The 27888-nt window shown below is 41.3% G+C and overlaps 1 protein-coding gene across 2 annotated transcripts; it reads right to left on the minus strand.

Moving 5' to 3' along the window:
• Positions 1 to 616: 616 nt before the first annotated feature.
• caln2 (calneuron 2) lies at positions 617 to 27888 on the minus strand. Of its 2 annotated transcripts, none has more exons than XM_003457527.5 (6): positions 26836 to 27888; positions 21252 to 21376; positions 16575 to 16718; positions 14592 to 14704; positions 5902 to 6055; positions 617 to 903 (listed from the first exon to the last, which is right to left on the minus strand). In XM_003457527.5, exons 2-6 carry the CDS (start codon positions 21367 to 21369, stop codon positions 776 to 778), a joined length of 657 nt encoding a protein of 218 aa, XP_003457575.1. In that variant the 5' UTR covers positions 21370 to 21376; positions 26836 to 27888; the 3' UTR covers positions 617 to 775. The 2 variants fall into 2 exon arrangements, with proteins under 2 accessions (XP_003457575.1, XP_005462374.1); XM_005462317.3 differs by lacking the exon at positions 26836 to 27888 and adding an exon at positions 26040 to 26178.

Raw genomic sequence — 27888 nt, forward strand, 5'->3', positions numbered from 1 at the left:
AATCAATCAATCAATCAATCAATCAATCAATCAATCAATCAATCAATCAATACTACTAGTGGGATAGCAATGACTGTTGAGTGGGTTGTCACTGAGTACTGAGTTGTGCTTCTTGTAGATTCACATAGAATGTATGTGACCCAAGACTGGTGGACTAATGTAAATGTTTCACAAAGTCTTTTGTATACATAACAATACATATATATATATATATATATATATATATATATATATATATATATATATATATATATATATATATATATATATGTGTGTGTGTGTGTGTGTGTGCATTTCAATACTGTGCCCACCATTCACTCATTTCACATTCAGTGCAACTTCTGAAGTTGTCCATAATAACCATTATTTGTTTTCTGAAATTAGGAATGGCTCAAAGCACCTGATACACATTTTCAGTAATTAGAAAATCAAGTTTAAAGGGTGGTTTTGTTCTTGAAAACAGCAAAATAATACCCCTTCTCCCTTAATTTCAGTGTTTTATATAAAAACAGAATTCTTTTGCAGTTCAGGTTCCTTACGATCAGTAAATCCAGTGACTCTATGTGGTGACAACGTCAATACAACTCTTTTCATTTTACTTATTTTACTCGTTGTCTGCCTTTGTAAGTTCAGTTCAAATTAAACTTAAAAAAACAAAACAAAACTCAACTGATTGTTTAGAGAAGTGCTTGGGTTGTGGTCCAGCTTTGGCTGCAAAGACAAGATGTGAGGTCATGGCTGTTCTGTCCACTCCCCATGCTCACAGTGCAATTGGTTACTCCATGCCGTTCCGCAGCATCTGATTGGCTGCGATAAGCATGACACTGATGATGAAAGCCATAGCAAAGGCGCAGATCAGGCTTTTCCTGACACATGTTTGCCTATTCTTCTTCTTGGGATGAACTGAGAGAAGTGAAAAAAGAAGAGAAATAAAGAGATTATTATAATTTGTCATTTTATTTTTTGTACATCTTATTTTTTGTCATGGTAAATTAAGTTGCTCCTGAGTTCAGTTTGAAAACAAAGAAATGGATTCTGCACGTTCAAATGCATAGTCTTTGTGACTTCCTGCTTTAGTTTGAAGTCCCTCACTTTCATGCACTGTGGTTTGTTTTACTTTCTCCACGTGTTTTTCCCGCCAGTTTTGTGCACCACCTGTTACTAATCCAATCAATCTCCCCAGTGTACATATCCCTAGCTCTCCAGTAATAAGCTCCCAGATTGTGTTGTTCCGCTCAGTCGTCAAGCTATCAAACAATTTACTTCCTTCTGTGTGGTATTCTCCTCATTTCTTTGATTTACTACATGGGTTGTCTGTCTGTTCCTCTTTTTTTCTCCCATTACATCTTCTGCATTCTTTGCTATGCCAAGTGGCCATCTGTATATGACCTCAACTTGGCAAAATATTTGAGGTTTGGATTCTATCCTGGCCCTGGTTGCCTCTATTTGGGTCCTTCTATCATGTAAGATGTTTGCTTGACATTTCGGGACAAGAGCTCTCTTGCAGGGAGTTAAACCAGAAGATCAATATCACTTTTATGTTTATGAATTACGTGTGGAGGCAGAGCTAAGAGGCAGTCAGCTTAACTCACCCTAAAAGTCAGGTGAAACTATTTCATCTGTAATGCTCTGCTATGCTTTAAAATTTGTACCCGTAAATAACCTTCTAACATTCACAAGCAGCAGATAGAGAAGTCAACACAGGTGGCCAAAAATAACACCTGGTGAGTTTTATGGTTGCTTATAGGTAAACATTGATCAGACAATTTCTTGGAAGGTCTTTCTTTGGTGTTAGCATATATGCTAAGCTAACCACTTGCCAGAGCTAGCTTCACACTATACTTAGATCACATGTGCAAGAGATATCTCACAAGAAAAACAAGCACAACATCTTCTCAAAATGTTGCATCATGGTATGAAACAGGTAATAGATAACCCCCTTGGTTTTTTGCTGCTCTCACAGTTGATTGTGTCTTTAAAAAGAAAAAAACAAAACAGTTAATTGGCTTTATATGGAGGCAGGCCTTGTTACATGCCGATCTGGTGATTTATAATGGCTATACAACCACGTCTTGGTTTTCCTGGCAGATTTCACAGCTGATTGCAGAGAATTGCTCAATGAAACCAAGGCCTATAGGCAGCCAATCTAAAAGGTGATGTGCAAGTGTGCAGCATTAAAAAAGAAGTCAGTGGATGTTCTCACAATCTCAGCGAGGCAGTTTTAGGGGTTATAGTCTCTCACTCATATGCAACCTCCATGATCATATAATCAAAGCTCATGTCAAATCTAAGTGACTTCCACTAGTTGAGTAAAAACTCCAACATATTACCAAAAGCTTTGAAATGCAACTAAATGGACCTTTGAGTTGAGACTGTTTTAACACGGCATTCAAGAAAGAATGTGTGAAGGTTTAGAAAATAAAGTCTGCAGAAGAATAAAGGTAACGGGCATTTTCTCTCCAAGTGTCTAATGGTCTTCATGAAAAATTCAAATTTTACCATTTTAACCTGTTCCTCGGGGGACATGTTTGTTCTTTGACTCAAACAAATGCAGGTGAAGTAGCAGCTAACATTTCTGGTTGCCATGTTTTGCAGTTTATCTCTGTGACCCAGATCGTCGAGTTGAAGCATCTCCAGTGTAAAGACAATGAATTCACGAGAGGCAAAAACTGGTTACAATGCATGCAAAGCTGCAGCAAAAACAAAGACAAGAGGCGGAAGGTGGAACTTTTGTTCTGCTTGGGATGTTTGGGCTGACAGGCCCCTGCTTTCCTCCTTAAAGACATTATCTTTGGAGACTGAGAGAAAAAGATGAGCAGAGACAGATGTGTCCTCCAACAGGCCTTGCAGCAGGAGTAACAACCAAAAGTTTCCTTGCTGTCAGCCTGCTTGTCTCGGGTTGTTAGTATCACACACTGCATCAATAAATCAAGTCAGCGCTCAGACTTGTGGATCTAAGAGGAACTGTGAAAGGCACTGGGGTCCCACTGGACAGGACGCAGATGGGAAAGAAGCAGCCATGAAAGAAGAAGAGGGAAGAGGGTTAAATGTGGAGAGGTGTACAGCTGTCCTGTAGAAGTGATGTCTATACCTCTTCATGTCTTCTATATCCTCCCCCTGCCTATTTTCCCACTCTCAACATTTTTATACTTTCCATTTTGCTCTCCCTAACTCCACGATACAGCCTTCCCTCAACACCAAAAACTTTGTGAAAGAGAGTGCCAAGCCAGCAGTTCCCTGATCCTCTTTAGCCTCTTATCTCCTGTCCCTTCTCTGCTTAGTTTCACCATTTCCCTCCAGCTGTCTCTTTTTAAGGTCTCCCCAAGACTGAGGCCCAGTACCCAGTGGATTCATTAAGGCTTTCCAAGTTTTTCAATGTGTTTGATCTTTCTTTACCTTTGTCTTAGTCTTACTCACTGGATGTTTCACAGCAGACAGGCAATTTTGGGCTCTGCAGGGTCAGGTTTAGGTTCTCATTTCCCTATTCTCCCTACAGCGGCATAAGTTGTTCTTAGGCTGGAAAAATATTGCCTGTCTTTCAGCTGTTCAGTCAAATATTTAGCAGGGCATCAGTCTTCAATCTGTCTTACTCCTGGCTTCAAAAACTTAAAGACATTAATTTATAACCGCAGGATGTTTAGATTTTATCATCTAAATATTACTTCAGCAGTCTTGATTTTTCATAGCCTTTTTGACATGATCAACACTTTACAGATGAAACTTCTGTGATGGATATAGCAGCAAATTAAAAATGAAGGATTTCACCTCAAAGTTTTGCTAAACAACACTTAAAAGGTTGATTCTGCGAGCCTGAGTATTCGCCCATAGCAGGGTGCTATGTAGCTTCCACTTTGTTCCAGTAGAATAAAGTTTTCTCCTTTCCTGATACTTTTCATTTCTCTTAACTTTATTTCTTGTGAGCAGCTGGTTTGCTCTGGCACATCATGACTCCCAGTCAAGTCCCATAGCATATTCACTCATTTGTTGAAGTTGTTTTGATTCAGTCAAAAGACTGTATTTAAAGCAAGCTCAGTATTTTCACCACTACCATATTGGTTTTTGTAAACAAACTCGAGGATGATCTGACTCAGAAATTAAAGGATACTAAGGACCTGGATACGAGAAAGGTCCACCTTAAGTTACACCCTGCTATGTTTAATATGATTCAAGCCCAATGACGGAAATTATACACTCAGCAGGAAAGTGTTTCCAGAGGTCAAACCACATGTCATGTTGAGGCAGATCACAACTATTCTGATTAGCCTGTCCACTACCGTCGATTGCTCCGGTGCATTTCATTGCAGTTTCTGAATTTATTAATGAGAAACTAAAAATCCTTGCCTTAATATAAGGAAAAAATAATCAAAGCATCAGTATAAGGACTGAAGCTGAAGGGAGATTGTTGAAACTATTGGAACTGATGTGAGGAAATATACAAAGAAGTGGAAAAAGTTTAGGGACAAAAAAAGAGGATCCAGGAAGGAAAAAAGTCTTAGCATTTTACTTGTTCCTCTCGGCTATTTGTACAGTCAAACCCGTCTTTGCAGTCAGAGGAGTTAACCTTCTTTTGGCTTAAGCACTTCCACATCAGCCAAAAGCTAACATACAGTCCATGATTCAGTCCGTGGTTTAGTTTGCAGACAATGATAAGCTGGCTGACAGCACACACTTGCATCAGTGGGTCTCTCTAGACATAGTCAAAATGAAACCAGGGCAGCTGTCAAGATCATGTCTGACTAGACAAGCAGAAAAACAAAAACAATGACTCTGTGCAGGTAAAGTGTACACGAGGGCTCCTGTAAGAGAACTGATCACCGCAATAATCCTTTGCTGATGGTACATGGCTAGTATAATGTTTGGAGTGCTGCTTATTTTCTTACACACTGCTGAGATCAGATGACTCGTGTCTGTGCCTCAAGTATAAAGGCATATAGCTCACCATAGCGAAAAAGTCTGGAATCAGAGAGCTAGCCTGGCACTCTACAAAACTCCACACCTAAACAGAACTGTAAATACAACTATTTGTGGTGTCATGGCAAATAGTTATGAGTGTTATCGTGTGCCTTAATTATTTGCTTGAGACTTTTCACTGAGTTTGCCAAGCAGACTTGAGGAAGACAACACACAGTGTTCTGCAGCTTAACTGCTCCATTTTGTGTACTGATAAAAGGCAGAAACCCCCCAAAACAAAACACACCAAACTGTGAGCGTTAGAGGTTTTTTGGGTATTATTCTTTCCAGAGAACCAGGTTAGCTGCCAACATGAAATTGCATTTTTTTTTTACTCCGTTTACTCATCCATTTAACCGTGGTCAAGTCGGCCAGAGGAGGGAGTGTATGATTTAGTTTTGTCCCAAACAATAAGTAGCAGCTGCCTTATCTGTCTTGTTACAGGCATTTTTGGTGAAGATTTTTCCACAGTCACTGAAGAAACAAGTCAGAGTTTTTATTAAGTTAGCTCACAGCAACTTGTAAAGATGTCCGGATCTTATACATGCTGACCATGTTTTTTTTTCTTTCCATTTTTAATAAATATGGCTAGTTAGCAATGCAGGAAGATGATGCCCTAATATCCATCCTCCTGAGCTCTGATTGGTTGATTATCTCTCATAAACAGCCACGAGGGATAATCCAGAGATGTGGAGAGAGAAACAAACTGGTTTTCCCCCTGCTTCTTGTCTAATTGCCTCTTGGCTGTAGCTTCATAGCACACAGAAATAAAAGTGATATTGATCTGCTCACCAGGCTCTTGGCAAAAAAACAAACATGTGTACTTTGGATTGTTTAATCAGTTCGAATAAGCACAGTGCATGTCGTTATTTGAATCATTAAGAGATTACTGTTTACTGCCCAAAACACCTTTTTATACAAGCAAAGTTTCCACGAGAACTGCTTCCTCACCTCCCTCATACTCAGGGCAGTTCCCTGAGGTTTCATTGAGGCTCTCCTCCTCGGTGATGATAATGTTCTCTATGTCCTTCATTGTCAGGTGGTCCCGGAAGGCGTGGAACAGCACCTGCTTCAGCTCATCCAGAGACAGCTGCTGCATGTCAAACTGCAGGGGCACACAGCAATCAATGCAGATACACAGTCAAACACAGGCCGCCTTCATGAGGGCAGATAAATATAGAAGAATGAGGTGTAGGAAATGACGCTATATATGAATATATTCTTAATTAGTCAACAGCGTAACGCAGGGATACAGTATGTAGGTAGGAACTGTGTCAGTTGTAATGTAAAGAAAACTGGAGCTATTTTTGGTGCGTGAGTCATGATATAATCCTGTTTGTCCTGTTCACATATATAGGCGGAGAAACTGGCATGTTGGCTTCCATGTAGGTGGTCGTTTTGTGTAATTGTTTCATATTATTAATAAGGGTATCAAATATCCATGACTCGAAGTCTGAATCTTTGCCTCTGTCCAACATCTATTCTACCCCCCAACCACCCAGGGGCTCAATCCAGGGATACTCATGCACGTATCCCTCAAGCCCAGCATGCAGACCTAGATTATTTACCTCACTGACTGCCTGAAATACAATCAGTCGCTTGGTTTAGCACGGCAGATGGATACAGAGAGGCAGGCATGGCGAAGACGAAGAAAAGAAGGGTTTGATGGAGAAAGGAAGAGAGAGACACAGAGATAAGAAAACAGGAAAGCACGATGAGGTCAAAGAAAAGGGAGATGTGTGAAGTAGTGGGAGACAGATGGAGAAAACAGAACTGGCAGACAATGGTGGCAAAAAAGTAAAAGAGCTGCGTTTGTGAAGAAGAGATGCTCATTTTAACGAGGGGAAGATAATCCTGCTCTTGCTTTACTGGCTTGCTCGCTATACGCTAAAATACTAAAACCAGTGCGCTTTATGACTAATGAGTTTAGTGAAAACCACAGATGTTGTTTGAAAAGGAGGGAGAGCTTGTAAATGATTTTAGAAGCATGACCTTGTGTGAAACCTAAACATGTCTTTGAGACTTACCAATTTCTTGCTTAAACCTTACATCACCTGCTTGGTCAGGCTCGAAGTTGAGGCCCATTTCTTGTTTAATCGACAAGTTTCACATTTTGGGGAAAAAACAAACAAACTGATTTGCTTTCTTTCTGGAATTTCAATGTGCAGTCTCGTCTCTGTCCATTACATATGATGCTAAAGCCAGTACATAGCTCGCACAGTGATATGGAACAAAGGGGGAACAGCCCTTTGCCAAATATAGGCTTGTATAGCTCACAAACTACAGAGTTAGACTAGAGGTTTTCCCATTTCCAGACATTAGTGAATACAGCTGTGACAGCATATTTGGACAGATACTGTATGAGAGTGGTATTAATCTTTCTTTTTTTAACTCTGTGTCAGAAAATAATTGATTTATAGCATCATTTTCGAGATGTATTAGTGGAGTCTTGTCCTGACTCTGAGATCATTCTTTGTCTTTGTTATTATTTTTTTCTGTGTCCTGTTGTATTTTGTCATACTTACACTTGCTTTCATTGCCTGTCCCACCCTGCTGTCTGTCACCTGTGTCTAATTGTCCTTCATTTATGTGTTTAGTCAGCCTCTCCTCTGCCTAATTGCCTTTGTATCGTGTGTCGTGTTCTTCAGCATTTCTTTTTGGAAGTTTTTTATCCTTTAACATCATGATGCTCAGTAGTGGTCCGAGAACGGATTTGAGAACTAAACATTACAGGAAGAAGAAGTTAGATTTTTGTTGTTTTTTTTCGCCGTGGCCACTACTAAAGCCGCTGATGTCAGTCATCTCTTTTCCACGGATGCGTTCCCAGTGTCCAATCTAAAACCAGTTCCACACATTTCCACTGACTAAAGACGGTGCCAAAAAGCCGGCACCAGCACGGCATCACGAAATTACTGGGCCCAAAATCAGGATCGATGCCAGCAGTGGATAGAGGAGGGGCAAGAGAATCTCAGATGATTTGCAAATATGAAGATTGTTTGAGCTTCTGTTTCTGTTTTTGTCCATTTAAGCGCTGTGCTCATATTTAGTATTTTATCTAGGTTCCTAAATGCTAGTGTTTTGATTACACCGAACATTTGAAAATTGTTTTGAGAAGGAACAAAATTCTGTGTCATAAAATGAATTCCTTTTGGTACGATAAAGAAAAAAAATCTTACACATAAAATTCCCCAAATTCCCCAAATTCTTAGCTAATTTGTGGATTTTCTGATTTATAACAGATCTCGAGACTGCAAGAAAAGAAAAAAGTGAATCATAACTGATATATTGACCCATTAATAGAAATGTCTTTGAGCAGGCATGGATACACATGATAAGAAGGACACGGTATTGTGTCAGGTCTTTATGTATTTTGCACGTCCACTTCTCTCTGCTCTGCAAATGTGTATTGATTCCAATCTAACCGTTCGTCTTGCCTTTCCTGGGGATTTACGCTTTAATTATGGAAACATGCATTTGGATGCATACTCACACACAAACACACACAAATGAAAGCAAACTTGAGACACTGCAGTAAATAACTGCAGACACAAAACTGCACAGACAGACACCCTCTCTGGGTTTCTATCTCATCCTCTTTTCCCTGTCTCACACACACACACCCACACACACACACACACACACACACACATTTACACACAAACCAACACCCACGCATGCAGATGCTTTTATTTGGTTAGCTAAGGTAAAACAACCCATAGGAGATTATTCACAATTTGGCAAACACGAAACTAAAGCAACTTCTATTTTCAAAAGGACAAAACTGACAGGAGTGGGTAAAGATAGAGGGGCTGTAAGACACAACAAACAAGATTCAGTGCAGGGGTATGAGTTGTAATCATCTTAGCCAGAGCTGAAAAACAAACTGCAACAACAAATCATAATTCCTGGCTTAAATAAAACTGTCACTCCACCACCCAAAAAGCTGGCAGTGGAACAGGGATCCATCATCAGATGCTTTTCTTGATTTTTCTCTCATTTCTTTCCATGTTGGGAATTTTTTTTCTTATCTCAATGAAACTCACAGAGGGAGCTGACTGCAATGTAAAGTACCCTCAGGCAAAATTGTGATATTGGTCTATGAAAATAAATTGTCTTGACTTCTGTTAAATTTGCAATTAGTATAAAAAAACTACTGTTTAGACTTTTAACTGAATCATCTTGTGTGGTGCTCCAGGGCAAATAAATAGGGTTTGGTAGCAGCAGTTGGAGGGCATGAGCTGCCTGACTTCTGCTATCCTTCTTGCCATAGCTGTCTCTAAACTGAATAGATACAAGGAAATGGAGGAAAACCTCTTCGGACTGCAGCCGCAGGACAGACGACATGACAGGTGAGGGCAGGAGCATGGAGAATGTACAATGTTCCCGACTGTCTGTCGAGTGGGTGAAATCCACAGTGGTACCTGTTACTAACCAGCAGAGTGATTTCTCCTCCTGCCAGGTCTCTGAAGGACACTGACATCCCCCCTCCCCAAGCACACACACACACACACACACACACACACACACACACACACACACACACACACACGCACACACACACACACACACACACACACACACACACACACACACACACACACACAATGAAGACCAAGAGTTTTCCTGTCAGAGCATTTTGTGTTTCACTGACTGAGCTCAAATATGTCATTTGTGTGTCTCTCTATATAGAAATGTGTGTGTGTGTGTGTGTGTGTGTGTGTGTTTGTATGTGAGTGAGTGGTTGACAGAGAAGCAGCAGGGGATCGCGAGCAGTGACCGGTGACATATCGAAGGAGCCAGGACACATCAATCAGAGGAACAGGTGCTTACACGCCGTCCTTCCTTACTAATCCTGCCTGCCCTCGAACAACACAGGCTTGTTTGGTCACTCGTCCACCTGCTTCGTCTTCTGACCCTTTCTCTAAAAAGTCACCCAGAGCGACATCCCGAAAGCAATGTTTCTTTTATTCTGTACACTTCCCCCCTCCCGCCTAGTTCTTCTGTCTTGCAGCAGTGCTGTCACAGTTAGGTGTCATCTTCAAGATCAAGTAAAGTTTTTGTGTTTTTTGACTGCATGTAGCAGTGCAAAATTGACTTAAAAAAAAAGGCAGAAGCTACAGCCAACCAGAAATGAATAATAGATAAACAAGAGCCACAGGAATGGAAATCAATTGCAGATGTATGTGAAGGAATAAAACTGAAAATAAGAAAATTCTCAATTGAAAGTTGCTGAAACTCACTAGGCACCATACTGGTCACTTTTCAAGCACATGTGTTAAAGTAATCCACTTAATCTCAGTGCACTTTGAATATGGGGATGCAGGGACACACAACATTTTTAAAACGCACTAATCTTTGCTTATTAGAATGAACACTGTGGACTGTTTTTAACAGCTGTAGCTGCAGACATTAGTCTTTCCTTTTGGTTTCAGTTTTCATTGATAAAATAACTGACAGCCGGCTACGTTTAAAGAAAAAGAAAACTTAACAAGTTAATGATAGAAATTTAGAACCCTGACTTAAATGTCAGTTAATATTTTTAATGAATGTTTGACACAGATTAATCATCTCTTTGACACATTACATGACTTGAATGAATTAAACCTCTGAGTGCAGTCCCTGTAAAAATTGATCTCTTGTATTTTAAATGGCCCTGACTCCAGAGGTGGCCAAAGTACACACTTTCTTTACTTAAGTAGAAGCACAGACACTTGTGTTAAAAAACAAAACAAAAAATAAAATAATACCAGCATATGAGAATGAAATGTCATGCCAATCTAAATCTATTGAATGCACTTAGCTTGAATCTATTATGTAGGACACAAGCAGGGAAATAGTTATATTTTCTGCTGCCTACATTGTAGATGGGGGAATATTCAGGTGCCTCCAAACCTAAATAGACAAAACTTGTGCAGAAACGTGATCCTACGATCGATTGCAGTAGCTCAATGCCAAGAAAACAATCAAATTCACCACAGTATGACAAGCTAACCTGTCGATCTTGCACTAAACTTGCGAGCAATTTCATACAGTCTTGGAATAACACAAAGTTAGTATATTGCAGTTTATTTTGTAGGACTTTTCACAATATAAAAAATACAGAATTTATTAAAACATATCAAATACAGATTCATTATCTGTATAAAAATTTAGACATTATGTGTAAGGTTTAAATTTTAGGTTTATCAAATGTCACTGGGCAGTCCTTACCTTTAAATCTAACCTCTCTTCTTCCTCTCCTGCCCTGTCTTTCTTACATCTTTCTCCATCTCTGAGAGCACTTTTTTCTCTGGCTGGGAAATAGAGTAGCTACACGTTTAGCTGGCAGACACGGTGTGCGACAAACTGTGCACAAACAGTCTGTATATTTGCTGATATTTCTTAAGCTGCTAGAAATGTTGCATTAGAAATTGCCTGCCACTTAACAAATGTTACTCCCTTTATGCTTGCTCCTCTTCTGTAGAGCTAGCTAGATACTCACATACTACAAACACAACTTACGGATATCTACACAGCTCTGAAGTTTGCCCTGTTGAAGTGTAAATTTTACTACAGCAAAGTAGAACCAAGTTCAGTCTCTTGAAGATTTGCAGGTGTGTTAAGTAACACTTATTATTACACGTAGTATTCTATATGTCAGCTGCGATACACACTACCTAATTACTTTTGTACAACTTGAATTTTGACATGTACCTACCAAAAACGACATATGCAACATTTGACTTCAGTACCAAACACAACAATTTGACAGTTGTTGCAAACATTTGCACATATACTTCTTCCACAGTGAAAACAAAAACAAGGCTACAGCACATTTTACCTGCAATGCCTGGAAAGAATCTGCTGACAGATTTTGATGACATGCGATTCTGCTTTCTGAAAGCTGTTGGGCTCATCAGCTATAATTGATACTGAAGTTACAACTACATGAATAGCAAGTATAAGTATAGCAATACACGATTTGAAATGCTGTTTTTTTAAAAATAAAACATGATGTTTTAAAATAACTCACTTAAAAAAATCATTTTGTTTTATTTAACCCTTTACCTCTAATGAATAATCTAATTGTTCCTTTCTGTGCTCTCGATTGCCCTTTTCTTTCCTACTTAATCTTCTTTTTATAAACTGCAGTCAAGCTTTGTAGCTCTTCTTTTTGCTCCGGTTCCTCATGATTTCTTGTTTGGATTATTCCTTGTGTTTCTCCATGTATGACTCTTTGTCTGTCCTTAAACTTTCATTTCAAACTTCAATATCTGTGATATTTTTGTCTCTTTTGCCTGCTCCCTGCCTTCTCTGGTTGCCCCGCTGGCTCATAAACCTTGCATGCCTCATCACAGGTTTGGGCTTTCTACTCTGGTGGCCAGTGTTTGGGTCGTCTCATCACTGTAACATCACACTATACATGGTTTTTGCAAATGAGGTTAAACATGCTTTGGTGGCAGGAGTAGCTCAGGTGGTTGAGCAGGCTGGCCTTTAAATGTTGGGTTGGTTCAATGCCCGATTCCTCCTGTCTGCATGTTGTGCCTGTGAACATGAATCCAGGAAATGCTCCTGGCATGTTTTGGAAAAATGTGGAAGCCCATTAGGACAAAAACATGTCTGCCAAATAAATGTAGTGAAAGGCTGGCCACAATCATAACATGATGGTGATCCCACAGACCTCCTTCCCACTCTCTCAGCACAAACATATTTCTCATAAGCTATAAACACTGTTAAGATATTTGTTTAAAAACTGTTGTTTGTACCTCAGCTGAAAAAAGCGACTGTCTTTAGGTGCCGCAGCTTAATTTGCAATGGAAGAGTGGGTGCTAGCTTTCTCAAATCTAATTTACTGGCTGTCAGAGCGAATGCGGTAACTTGATTCGGGAGTTTTTCAAAGCAGATATCTAAAGCTCAGTGAGATCGCACTCACACCACACTACAGTGGAAAATCAACAGTGAACCAGAGGAGTTTTTTCAGAGGTACACCAAACAAAAAGGATGCAGAATCACACGACCGCGCACAAGTCAATAAACACACACACATAAACAGGTACGCACGGCAGTTCCACTCTCCCCAGTGAAACGAACATGCATCTCTCAGTGCGCAGATATTATTCGAATATACTGAACTGAGTCATTATGGCCCATCACAATGTATCCATCATGGCGGACCTCTTCCATCTCTCTCAACACAATGACTCTGCCTCTTTTCCCGTCTCCCACTGAGGTCTGTGGAAAATAAACAGGCTCACAAACACACACACAAAATCCCCCCCCCCCCGCACCTTCTTTGCTTTTCTTACATTGTTTTGCTCCATCCTTCCCCTTGTGCTTCTTGACTCTACTGTCATTTTCCCCCCATCTCTTCTTCCTGTTTTTGTGAGGTGAACATTTCAAATCACCCTTGAGATGCACACTGTCTGCGACCTTCATGAATCACAGTTTCTCTTACTCCGTCTGTCACCCCCCCTTTTTTTCTTGTGTGCTTTTCCTTTGTACTCTGATATCTTTATGTGGGGCATCCCCCCACACCACCCCCACAAACTCCCCATCCCCGCTTATTGTCCAGCTCTTCTCTCTATTCTGTCATCTCTTTCAGCCTCACTGGCTGGCACACTGTCGGTCTTGCTCCATCTATTTGTCATAGATGCAGCATGTCTCATTTATAAAAGGTGTTCTGTTTCACACAGCATTCCTCGTTTTAAAATTGGCTTTTATTGTTGTTGTTTTTTGCAAGAATTTTCTTTGTTTTGTGAATGCGTGTGAATGGCTCGTTGTTTCACCAGTTACATTGTCTAAAGTAACTGCACATTGAAACCTTGGATGAAGAATGCAAATGTGGCCCTGTGTGTGTTTGTAACCTGAAAGGCACACACACACACACACACACACACACTTCTTCATTTCAATGAGTCACCCTCTAAATGTTTCTCCTCTCATTTCGCTCAAGGAAAGCACAGAACAGCTTCCTGAGCACTGTCGCTGTGCTCATCCAACCGTCCTCGCTCTCAGCCTCCTCCCTACGCATCAAAAGTGCACGTACACAAGCTCAAAACTTTGCACTTTTCATTATTGTTGCATGTCTTACCTAAGAGGCACAGAAAAAAGACACAGAGAGAAGCTAGTTTTTGACTGCAACAATTTTCAAAAACAAAGTAAGCACATTAAAATCGTGCAAATGAGCTTCATTTACTGTGGTGCCCAATTTGAACACTGCATCCCCGAACTCTTCATTATGATAATGCTCTCTGCAACACTGTAAATGATAAACACATGCATGCCCAACAATCTCCAAAACACGCACACACACACTTACATAAAGAAACACACTTAATTCTCAGCAGGTCTCTTTTCCTTTAAGACTCAGATCCAAAAAGGGGGAAAAAAAAACTATGCAAGGGAACAGCAAAAGCAGGTAGGGGGGCTGAGAGTGTGTTTTGTGTACATGTGTGTGTTTTATGCGTGCCTGCAGAGTTCTTGGAGAAACTAGGGCTGTTCTCAAAGATGTAAGACTTGTTCTGACTGTTAAAATACATAGTCAGAGGTGAGGCGGAAGAAGTAAGAGGAAGCATAAGGGATTGAACTGATAAATGATGAGGAGTGTGAGTGATGAGCAACAGACTGTTGACCAGCTGGGAGGAGGAAGCTTTGTCTCTCACCTGCCAGAAGATGTTGTCAATGGTGTTGCCTAGAAATCCTTCTCTGTTGTCAGATGACAGCAGCTTGGGCCCCAGTATCGTCATGAACTCCTCGAAGTCCACCTGACCGTCCCCTGCAGGTAGGCAAACACACACAGAAAAAGAGGAGCAAGGAGACAGACCATCACAAAAAACAATCAGACAGGAAGGCTGGCAGAGCAGAGTTAAATAATGCATTTTATGACAAAGTTAATTTCTTTCCAGAAACAAAGGAGACAGATCAACAGATGGGTGTGTGCTTTCATCCACGACGAGCACTCGTGCAGCATCGGCCTTAATTCACCTTTCGGATACGATGTGTGGACCTGTACGGGTGTGTGCCTGTGTGTGTCTGTGGGACTGATTTCTGTGACAATTCAGGGATCATTTGGCAGATATAAATTCAAAGGAGATGACTTTGCGTGTGCTTGCATTATGTATTCTGCAGCCACATGTTGTTATAGATAACAATCAACAGGCAGCGCCCCGTGGAATAAATACACGCTGAACGTCACTATGACAGCACATTGTAAACACCATAAACCACCCACACTTATTACACTGTATATTGCTAATATTGATTTTATGACCAGTTAAAATTGTTATCTAATGTTCGGTTTATTACGTGTTATCGTAAGGAGCATATTAGACGCATTAGTAGTCTGGACAAGGTGCGGTAATGTTGTGTGAGAACACCGTTGTGTTTTTTTTATTCCTTCCTGAAAATTATTTGTAATTTGGAAGATATAATAGAGAAAATCATTCAGGAAATACTCACAGATAACACTAGAGAGCCTGAACATTTTCTATAAACAGACCAACAATTCACTATGTTGAATACAAAATTAAGTTTTCGGTATATGAAGACATTCTTCTGAAGAAAATACATCTTCTTATACTTATTACAAAATTATGCATTTTTTTCCCAGTAAATGTCTTATTATCATTTTTAAATTATTTTTCAAAAATGACTAGGAGATTACAGACCCATAAAATAAACCATTATCTTGTATTATAGGATACTGCGCACATGAAAGAGCATCAGCTTGGTTCCAAAGCCTGACTACAGCTTCTCAAAAAAATTTTGAATTAACATAATATAGAATAATCTTATTTTTTTAAGACTATTTGCCTAAAGCTGAGGGAAAAGGATAATGCCGGATATCAGAGGATCAAGAATGCTTAAGAACTGATTTAATTATACATATAAAATACATCCGAAGAACTGTGCAGGTTTTCTGACACCTTATAAAATTTCTCATTCTTAAAATAATTTTGCCTTTCAGTGCTTTATGAGCGGTGACATGGGGATGATAGCAGTCAGGGGTAAAGGATTTTAAAAGCGATACTGTCTCTCGGCAGAACAAATGGCAGCGCTGCTCTTAGACTGCTCATGGAAGCCAAAGCAAAAAGCTTCTAGCTTTGACCTTTGATATTTACCGCGAGCCGTGAAATCAAGAGCAGGCTGATAAGAACCAGCCGAAAGATTGACTAGCTGGTTTGTGATTCAGGGACTGCTGATGAGAAATTGCGGCCCTCTGAGAATTTACAAGCAAAGCAGGAGTTTAAGGAGGAGGCAGGTTCTCTCTCTGTCGTCTCCAGGTGAATTTATTTTAGATAAGTGACCACCTGCTGCCATTTAGGCACTTCACAGTTTGAAGGACACTGTAACTAAAACTTAAACCCCTTTTTAGCCTCAAGTATGCGAAAGAGGAATTAAGTTCTGCAAGACTGCATTACTTAAGTCATTTACACTTCAATAAAAATGCAACACATTTAAACATAATGATAAACTTCTCTCTAAAAGGATAACATTACAATACTTTTTATTCCAATATAAACACAAATATCTTATGTAAAACAGTCGCACATGCAAAGTTGCACTCTGTGTTTTGCATATGTGAAAATGCATGGTTTCCTGCTCCATGCATGCACCCAAGAGTGTGTCCTTATGTAGCATCTCACCATCCATGTCCAGTCTCTGCATGATGATGGCCAGCTCCACTTCACTGGGCATGTAACCCAGGGAACGCATGGCCATGCCCAGCTCCTGTTTGGAGATGAAACCATTCCCATCACGATCCAGAACACGGAACGCCTCACGGATCTCTGCGCAGCAAACATACAACACATCGCTGTGCATCACTGTCAGCCTCTCAGCTTCTTTATCTTCTTTGAGGAGATAAGACACATGTTTAAAAAGTTAAACCTACACACTTATCATAGATAAACCTTCTGTAAATATTTATCTTGTTGAGGTCACTGTGTTGGTTTCTGGTTAGTTGGGAATAAAGTTGCAAACTTCTTAATTTATGTTATAAGCTGGAAACCGAAACAGCCAGTGAAATCTCTTTATTGGCATTTCCCAAAACTTCTCTTTCTTGTGTTTATATTAAATTATGTTTTGTTTTATTCATTTACATTAATTCATTCATATTTAAGTTACTTTGATTGATACACAAAATGCAGTTGCGTTAATAGTGATTGTTTCTGTCTCTGGGAACAAAGCAGCATGGTGTCGATTAAACTTGTAGGAGCTGAGCTGCACGGATTGTTCATTAAACAAGATTACCACAAACCACAAAAAAGTGGCGAACATCAATATTTTTCACATCAGCAATCGATCAAATGCCTACTTGTACGTTAAATGGGTCACAAGGAGTGACAGTCAGTTCCTCTCAGCTCTATAGAGTTTCTGTTCACATTTTTGAATTTCCAGCCTAAAGCGTGACTGTTTGCATTCAGTCTCACATGCTGCTGCATGATGCAGCTGTTTTCTGTATCGCAGCTTCCCACCTCACGATCTACCACATCTCACAGGTTATTGGCTGTAAAACAACAAATATGACCTTGACCTTGAGCACAGCATGGGTGATCATTGTGTTTAAGTGTGATTAAATTCTGGGTAACGCTGCAGGAGGAGCAGCGATTCTTGTGAATTCCACACGAATGAATGAATGGATAAAGATACAATGAAGGTTTTGTATGGCATGGGCTCATTGGTCATTTGGATGAATGAGCTAAAAGGCTTCCTTGACCTCTTTGTGCACAACCTGGTCGGCTCCAAACAGCAGACAGACAAATTAGCTGCTAGCTGATGGACATGAAGCGGCAGGGCAGAAAATCCTTGAGAATTTATAGAGGCAAAAACAAAGTCCGAAAGAAAAACCCCCCAAAAAACCAAAACAAATATATTTATATATATATATGTATATATATATATATATATATATATATATATATAATTTAACCCAACAATTTCTGTGCCAAACTTAATGCTAATCATTTTAATTGCAGGTCAAAGTCTGTGACTTATTATGGAATGTTGTCAGGGAAACTAAAATACATTTAAATGTTTGAAATTTGAGGGCAATTGCAAACAACCTGCTCTCTGGTTTGATTTTAACAACAATGTTTATACCGTCTCCAGCCTCATAAAATGAAAACCTAAAAATGCAACAGTGAGTCATCAGATGGTGTCAGGGAGATGGACTAATCCATGGGAAAGAAATTAATCATTAACAGGATTTAGCAGGTTTGTAGCTGGTGCTGAAAGGTGCTTCCCTGGTGTTGATAACAGGCTTCCCCATTAACTGGAAGTGCCACAGACAAATCAAGGTGAGAGTGATCTCCCGCCCTTGCTCCCTTCGTCTCTCTCTCCTTGTTCTTGCTCTTTTACATCTTTGCGTACTTATTGTATTTTACAAACCCCAAGGGAACTGTCCCAATCCCTCCACGCAGCACAATCACCACAAGCACTGCCAAGAGCATTTCCGACTCTCTCCTCCCACATAAAAGGCTTACTTCTATCTTCAAATTGTAAGTAAACACACGGCTTGCAAGGCATCTATCTTTTCATGCAGCAGAATTACTCAAACCTCCGAGGACCGTCTTACAAAATACGTTGGTCAATCTTGGGGCTAATTACCTGTCAATCAGTTAGCGCTGTCTGAGAAGAGGAGGAGGGAGCTCTGATTTGGAGTTAGGGGTCAAACTGATTGACGCAATGAAGACGACAGAGGTGGGACAAGCTTCGCAGGACTTTATCAAATATCTTTTAGCGAGCAAGCATTCAGTGCGTTGCGGATCGTTTTTGCTTCAGGGGTCGGAGCAGGTGCCATTACACCCGGCATTCTGCAAATCTTTACAGAAGGAACACAATCAAAAACACAATTTCCCAAAGACTAATCCCTTTCCAACCTTAAACAATGAATTTTACATGAAGTTCATCTCTCTGTGTCTCTCTCAGGCCTCGTGTCATTAATATTCTTATCCTGACATGCAGCTCCTTCCTTCCTCTGTGTATTAAGTCAGCCTCAGATCTGTCTCCTATGCCTGTCTTTTCACTGTCAGTTGCGTGAGAGCTGAAGTTCAGTCACAGCCCCCGCCTAAGCCTGTAAATATCCCCTACGGCTGATAACTAGACTCAAGCACCATGCCACTGCCTCCCCCAACAAAATAAAGTGAGAAACAGAGGCGAGGGATTGGGAATGCGGGTGAATGTGCGGCCTCCAAAAACAAAGTGAAATGTATTTGTATGCAGCTCAACAGTGAAGAGTAGATTTTCAACAGGGTACAAATGAGCTAGTCCCTGATGTATTACTGTGAAATGCCTGTGTGTGTTCATGAGTTAGGCTCCAACCCTGCCTGGGCATGGCTGCGTATTATGTGGTCAACCCCCAGGACTATACATGTTCTTGGTGTGATTGATGAAATGCCTTAAAACTAGAGAAATGATAAGAGGGATCTACACAGGGGTGATTAACTAGCGTTCTATCTGCACTAACAGATGATCCTAGAAGAACCTTCAGCATCTCTCTGAAGTGGGATTAGGAGTTTTCAAATGCTGGCAGCACATACCACTGATATTTGGTCCACATCAAACAGTCCCATTGCTTACAATGAAACTGTAGCTGACAGGCACTAGATAAGACCACATCAGGATGTCTGGAACCTAAGAGTCCAGATTCAATTTATATAAAAGCTCTACATACGGCCAGACTACTTTCACATTCTTGCTGCCCTTGACTAACAAGACACAGACAGAGGCCAACCAGACTAATGATGATGAGACGTTTTACTGTACCCGCTCTGCTCGCAGTAAAGCAACTGTTTTATTGAACTGGGTTGAGTTTAGTTGTGCACAAGGGACGCTGGATTAAAAGATTTATACTACAAAGTAGTTCATACCAAAGCTCATTCGAGCAAGCTGCAATGGGCCACATGTATAAGCACAAACAAACAGGCACAGTCAGAGAGTCAGAGACGAACTCTCATGCTCTCATTCCTCGGTCTATGGCAGGATTAGCTGTTTGTTTCATATCAAAGCACAACCACAGGGAATGCATTTTTTTGCAGTGGAGAAGTCTTTGTTTTGTACACCTGGTCAATCACATCAAATCAGGACCCAGATGTACTGTATGCACAGCATGATTTTGGATCACTGCAGAAAAACTGGCACTCAGTGAAGCGCGCCCATGATGCATAAACTCAAGGTCAGTTTATAGGAAAGCCCTATTTGTTTTCCCAGGCTAAAGTGCAATAATGATAAATTTTCACTCACCAAAGTAATCGCCGGGAAAGAAAAGCATAATTACATCAGATTAGTTGCCATTTAATTTACCAGCAACACTGGCAGTTAGTAACCTCCAGTCAACCCTGTGGGACACATCTACTGTTTATTTTGGATGTCAAATTTGTTTTAGGAAGTCTTTCTTCCTACTGTGGTAAATGTTTATATGGTTACATGCGCATCAACACCAGAGTTGAGGCAAGTCTTGGGCTGAAACAACCCAACATTCACTAGAGAAAAATAAACAGCCTGTGGGTTTTTCCTATTTATTGCACCATGAAAACCTGCTCTTCATCAGACCTTTATGAGCCAGACGCTCAAAAAGTTAGTTTTCATGATGCAATAAACAGATAAAACTTGGGCCCCACAGTGGGTTAGATGTTGATTCTTGTGTTTATAACATGGCTGAGTTGCAGTTTTATCACTTTTTCTTCCTGGTCCTTATAAATCTGACTAACTGTGGGGATTTGTTTACAAAGATTCTGTGAACCAGTTTAAAGGGAGCACTTGTGCCTGTTGATCTCCTGAATCCATGTTTTTTTTTAGTAATGTTGCTAGATTCCTCATAGTACATTAATATCATAACTGATAAAACCATTGGTCAGAGCTGCAAAAATAAACCTCCTTAAAATAGTACTTTTCTGGTTATTTACACACACAAACATTAAAAAAAAGCTGCATTTTAGCTCAAATTATTAATGTGCAGCGTTGCTATTTGCCACATCAAAGCCTTTGGTGCGAACACATAACATCAATTTTCACGCAAGATGAATTTGAATTGAAAACTTAAATTACCATACCAGTATCAACTGGTCATATACATTCTGTCAGACACTGCTTCCTTCTGAGCCCATTGAATTGATTTTATTTCCTGAGCACTATAATTGGAAACCAATGAATCCAGTCAAGCTCAGACAAAGTGGCTAAATGGAAAAACTTTTCCTCTGGAGACTTGGAGCAGTGTAACTGCATTGTTCTGGCAGTGAACCATTAATTGCTAGTACCTCACACTTCATTCTGCATCCCCACACACTCCCCCCTTCTCTCGCTCCCTTTGTCAGCACACTCACCTCCCAGCTCCTCAGTGGAGAGGCTGGTGAGCTGGAAGGCTTCGTTCCCCTCTGCCAGGGAGCTGCTCAGGTAGTTGTCTGGATAGAGCAGGCCCGCCCGCACATGGTGGAATGGCATCTTCTCCCTGCAGAGCACACATACACACAATCTAAATAAGCTATGCATGCCACAGGTAAGAATGAGGTGAGAATGTGTGGCAAAGCATGGGTATTCTAAGCAGTCATGAGCCCTTTTTTAGAAACACGAGCTCCTGCTGAGGCAACATTGTTCCTTCCACACTTCTAATGTTCATTCCAGTCTCCTCCTTTCAGAATCGCAGTGACAAATTATGTAATCACATTATAATTCAATGGAGTCACAGAAAATATTCCACTACTATTGTTCCGATAATACCCTCATAGTACAGTCCTGCTTGGTCTTTGTTCAGTCTCCTTGGTCCACAGAGGAGAAGCGCCACACGCTTGCCAGATATAATTTCTTCTAACCCTCCTTGTCAGATCTACTGACTAGCTGTCCCTCCAGACAGTCCCAAATGCCACCCAACACCTCGCCGAGACACCTCGGGGCGAGACAGGGCATCAATCAACCGTGGCCCACACTGTCGTATGATCAGAGCCATTCTCTGCTTTGATTCATGAGAGCCATGCCTCCGAGGGCTTGTAATATTTTGACACTTCGGCTATATGCTTCATGTTATATTCCTGCCAATAGTACACAGTGAACTGAGCTGAAATGAGGGAGAAAAAGAAAGAAAGATAGATGGATAGATAGGTAGGTAGGAAGAGATAGAGATCCCAATAGGATTTTGCGAGCCAGCCACTGCCAGACAGGAGAGATAGATTTGGAAGTGGGGGTGTCTATGAGATGGGAAACATGGTAGAAATATAAACCATCTCCTCTCCTTTGAGACTGAAATCCTTTTTGGATTTTGGAATCGGAGCGGAGGGAAGAAAATGACACAAGGTGTGCAAAGACAAAAACAGCCTAAAAGGTTAAGAGCAGTGGGATTGCCTGTTCTGATGATCTGTGGAGGGCATCAGGTGTGAAAATTGCATATGTGCGTGAGACAGAGACAGAGGCAGACAGCAAACAATGTGCGTGCAGGGAAGTATTTATGTATCCATAGTTTTGTGCGCTCGGAGGAAATTTGCTCTTCAGTCCATCTGCTCCTGGGTCTACTCGTGCCTCACCTGCACATTAGAGGTACTGCGGTCACCGTGGCAACATATATCTGTTCTGCAGACATCGGTCTCAGCCAACAAGATGCAAACACACACAGACACACTGAGGCCTCATTATTAAACATTTCCAATTACTACTGCAGTGGCTGCATATCATATGGAGAAATAAAATGAAAGTTTAATGTGAGAATATTTGTGTTAATTCGTAATTAAAAAGTTTCAACGTTTCCAAACAGTTTAATAGAATCACAGGCCTTTCTGCCTCAGCTATACTTACTTTGGTGTGACCAGTGGAGGGTGGTTGTTACTAACTACTGTTGCTTTGTAACAGACACTGAGCTGTTTTCACACATAAACTTCAAATGCATTCTCACTACTAGAGCTCCAGTTGGTTTTGGAGAAGGGTGGTACTTAGAGCATGCACAAGGAAGACCACATGGGCTTGACTGGTCATCTCGCAGACTTCAAACTATAAGGAGCTGCAGGTAAAAGAGGCTTTGACATCACATTAAAGCTATTCGGACATTTGCTTTCTCACGTGCAGCACTACAGAGAAGCGAGAAACAACACAAAAACACTCCAGGGCTGCAGTGGATGTGTGATAATGGCTCATTAATTCTGTTGCTTTTACCCCACATTTACTGCACTTTGCTGCCACGCTGGCTGCTGTTTTGCAAAAATTATTTGAAGGTTCTTTGTGTGGATTGGCAACATCAGTGAAATACAACCACACTGAGATTCAGTTCATTTAGAAACTGGCAGGCCCTTACACGAAACCTTGCGTGGCTGCAGGTTTGAATCCTCCATCTTCATGTTCTCACAGCAGAATTTAATAACTAAAAGCAAGATTTGGGTCAGACTTGTCAAGTCATTTTGTTTCATTGTTGCTAAGCTCAGCAGCAGCAGGCAGGTAGTTGAACAGCTTTATAAACTGTCTTCCCCTCACCTAATCACATTGTTACTTAAGACTCCTCTTAATTAGTCTATGTTAGCCTGCTGCCCATTAACGAAATAGTATTAACAATAAATTAAGACAATTAAAAATGACTCTTACTTTGTATTGTGGTAGAAAAAAAATGTGCTAAAATAACTTAAAATGAATATTTCCCATTAAGTAACCCAGCACTGGGATACACATGACATCTCAGTCTGAACTAAAACTAAAAAAATAAACATCGCATCTGGGAAAATGTGCAAAAGATGAGAAGGTGACAATCTCCTAGTTAAATGCAGCATTGATGCAGAATTTTATTGCCACTGACGTCATTTTTTTCATTCGACTTATATGTTTCATGTTCAATTTATTTATTTATTTTTTTGTAATTTTTGCCGTCAGATTTTGTTCATTCACAGTGACATAAATCTAACCCCATAGACTGGACAGCACTGTGAATGCTGTCCAGTCTAAAAATGTGTCATTATCAGCACATTTGATAAGACAATCCACCCTCCAGTGCTGCAGTTAAAAGCTATGCCATATAGTCACTTTTGATTTGGGGGATTCAGAACAAGTCATGTGCATAACCTGATCCTTGCTTTTGGCACATTTGTGCTGATGTATGCATGCATGCTGTTTATTTATCATGGTTTAGCAGTCTGCTGCGGATATCCAGTATTTAGCCTATGGGAACAAAATGACGACGGCAGTAATGAAGATTTAATGTGTGAACATTAGCCACAGAATAAATTCTCAAATTCTTCAACGACTCAAATGAGCAGGAAATGGGAATTATTCAATCAGCAGACAAATAAATAAGACATATGATATGAAATTAATATGAGAATGTATCGCAATAGTCCATCTGTTCCCACAATTGTTCCCCTGACAGAAACGCCCACTCACTCGTGGCAAAAACCAGCAGACACGCGTACACAAAAATCAAACACTTGCACAGACCGGTCCTTTCTCTCTGTTGTTTTCCATCCTTCCCTGATATTCTCCTGTGTATTTTTGGATGGTGGTTTTTTTCTACTTGTGAAATCACTCACAGAGATGGACATTAGCGCTGACATGCTTTAGCAGAGAGCCACCATCTGATAAGCTTCATTCATTGTGTGAGAGCAGGATGAGGAATAGTGGAAAAACAGGTGGACATAAAGGCAGGTGTGTTCGTGGGGCATGCAGGGGCAAAGGGGATGAAAGGAGTGAATCAAAGTGGGCTGACTGACAGTGTTTGAACTGTGGGGTCACTTGCACCCCAGGTAGCCCATTTTCAAGTCTGCAATGGTGGTGATCAGAACAGATTTGAGCTCAGAGAGGAGAGGCTGAGATGAAGGGAAACGAGCTACTGCGGGTGAGAGAAAAAAAAAGCGTTGCATAGGGAAAATGGAGAATAATGTTTTTTTTTCTCACCTTCCTCACCTCTTCCCCATGGAGTAAAATGCATTAGCAGAATAGTAGGAAAGAGATGAGGGGATCACACCATTACTTTTTTTCCAGCAGCGTATGCACAGTGCAGCCATCAAAAGCAGGCAATCCTACAACAGATTAACAATATCAGATTTTCTCTTCCACATCAAGGAGAACAGGTTTTTACTTCTACTGCAGCCAACAGTTAACCATCGAAACATACAACTACTAACTACGACTAAGCCATTTAACATCATCCAAGGCTTCTCTGATCTGCACGAGAGCTGTAAGCTGGCCCAGGAGATAGATACCAGATAAATGAACCAATGATCCTCTCTGCACTTCAAGCCAGTAAAACATCAGTTTTCTCTTCATGTCTCCTTCACTTTTAGTTAAAGCCCTTGCCACCTGCCAACAACAATGAAAGACCACAGCTGATCATCTGAAGCACCAGTGCTGGAAACAGCTAAACTGCCACTCTGTGATTCATCATCCTTCAGTTACTATAAACCACAAAGGAAAAAGAAATATGGAGAGAAGGTCTTGTGAATTTATGGATCAAAGAAAGACATGCGTAACATCAACAAGAAGCCCACAATAAAGTTGTGTCTTATTAGATTTGCAAATTTTAAACCAACAGAAATGGTTAATTAAATAATTCACAGTGCCTCTGCACAATGTCACATTGTCAGCATCCCACTGAAGTCACCTTGGGCAAACTGTCTAGCTGTCACTGCACAGCTGTGATATCAGTTGTCTTTCTTCTGCCCATCAAGGCTGTATTCTAAAAACATCTCTCCAACGAGGCACTGTATGGGCTGTGAATCCTGCCGCCCAAAGCCCCCTCTGCTGGAGTTCAACTTGGGTCAATTTCAATCCCCATCTGCAGCTGCTGCGCTAACTGAGCAGCTCTGCTGAGTATGTGATCTTATATCAGGTGTTTTGAAAGAGCCTGTTGGATGCTGAAAACATCCCACCCAACAACGGAAAAAAAAGCTGGACACTCATGATAGTGTTCCATACTGCGCGCCTCTGCGGCGGAGGGAGCGCAGCTGGACACACACCACTCCAAGCTGCCAAGCTGCTGATCTGTCACACACACTCACCGCATAATGGGGTGTGCGAGGATTTGAAAATAAAGAAAAACATTCATGTGTGCTAATACCCCCACCCCAACCTCTTTATAAGAAGACTACACTGGAAAAAACAAACAAAGTCGAACTAAATCTACATTCCCAATTACCTATAATACCCACCATCCGTTACCATCCACAGGCGAGTCTCCTCCAGGGTATCAGATGATGAATGTGTGTAAGTCAGGTGACAGATTTGGCCATCACGCTTTATGACTGTGGAGTTTTAGAGCATCTGGCAATGAGAACGAATACAACTGGGCTTTAGACTGCAGCCAGTCTCCATTTATCAGAACCAATATGTGAGCTGCTAAAGCCTGAGAGAACCGGAGAACGGCTGAAGAAGTCACAGAGCATAATGCATAGAGTGAGATGGAGTGCTATGCACCCTGCTGCGTACTGAGACAATCACACTGTAATTACACTTATGGCGCGTGTGAGATGGACCTATAATCACCTAATCATATCGATCAAACCCACACAGCGCTCTGACTGGCGCAAACAGCTGAAAGACTGAAAGATTTTAAGAGATGAAAGACATTTTCAGATATGCACACACACACACACACACACACACACACACACACACACACACACACACACACACACACACACACACACACACACACACACATCGCGCTGTTTTGTCAGTTTGTCACCCATTAACAAAAAAAAGCCCAGCTCACAGCTCGTCAACGCATACTGAGGTCTATATGTGCTCCGCACGCGCATACGCCCACGCGCACACAAGCCCTACACATTCACACGGACGAGATTACAACAGGTGCAGTCGCCTGTGCGTCTCCACGGCCATTAGAAGGACCGACGCATGGGCTCTAGGTCGCGGTAATCACCTTTATCACCTTTAACACGCTGCCCCGGAGGCAGCACGCTAATTGGCCGTGAGGGTATAGCCTACCTGCCCGTGAAACGACTTTTCCTCCGGTGTGCGAGTCACCCCGTTCTGTTAGAGCACCGTTGGCGGAGACGCTGAAGGTGTTTGTGTGAATTGCCAAGATGTGTTTATTCTGTTTGCATCCGTCCTGTGCTCTTGAGGAGTCCGTCCGACAGTCAAAGATGGACTCATTCAGTCTGTGTGTTGGACCTGCCTGGGGAATTCACCAGCGTGTCATGTGTTCCACACTTTTTAGATAGTTGATAGTTAAAAAAATCAACTGGTTAGATGGGGAGGACGCTGATGGTGGTGATGGTGTGAAATGTTGTCCGTTTTGGCTGAAACACAGACCCACATGAATGGCCTTATGTCCGCTTTCTACATCTCACTTCTCATCGCCATATCTCGAGAATTTGGGGTCGTTTTGGGATGAAGCGGTTGGTAGGTAGAGTGCCAAATCTGCGTCCTATCAGCTCGCCCAGACGAACGCCACCCAGCCGCCCACGGGTCTGGGTCTAAGAACCGGTGCTGCTGTTGCAGCTGCTGCTCTCGGTCGCCCGTTATAAAAAAAAAAAAAATTTAAAAGAAAGAAATGAAGCAAAAACACGATTTAATTCAGTCTTCCTTGTCGAGTTCAAACCACAGCGTGGATGATGTACGGCGAAAGCTTTTAGCGCAGATCTGTCAAGCAGCAAAGGGACGAGAAGGGATCTCCCGACGCTCCCGGTGCATCTATCACGGCTACTCCTGGTGACAGATTTAACCCATTTGTCGGTCCTGTCCGGTAAGGGAGGGGGCACATAAGGGGGGCGACGGCAGCAGGCTGTGTATAGGTGAGCGGGAAGATATGCGACGCCGTCCTCAGTGGGAGTTGCCCTTCTCTCAGGTGTGTGTGTGTGTGAGAGAGAGAGGCTGTGAGGTCCGAGCAATTAAGGGTTCAACGAATCACTGAAACAAAGCCCCGGGGAAGTGTGTGTGTTTTTTCATTTAGCCATTCTTCACAGCTATAAGAGTCATTGATGACCAATTATGGTGTTTAGGAAGTGACATCAGCCGCAGTACTTAAATGATGCAGTG

This window comes from Oreochromis niloticus, linkage group LG10, assembly GCF_001858045.2.
Source record: "Oreochromis niloticus isolate F11D_XX linkage group LG10, O_niloticus_UMD_NMBU, whole genome shotgun sequence".
Lineage (NCBI taxonomy): Eukaryota > Metazoa > Chordata > Actinopteri > Cichliformes > Cichlidae > Oreochromis > Oreochromis niloticus.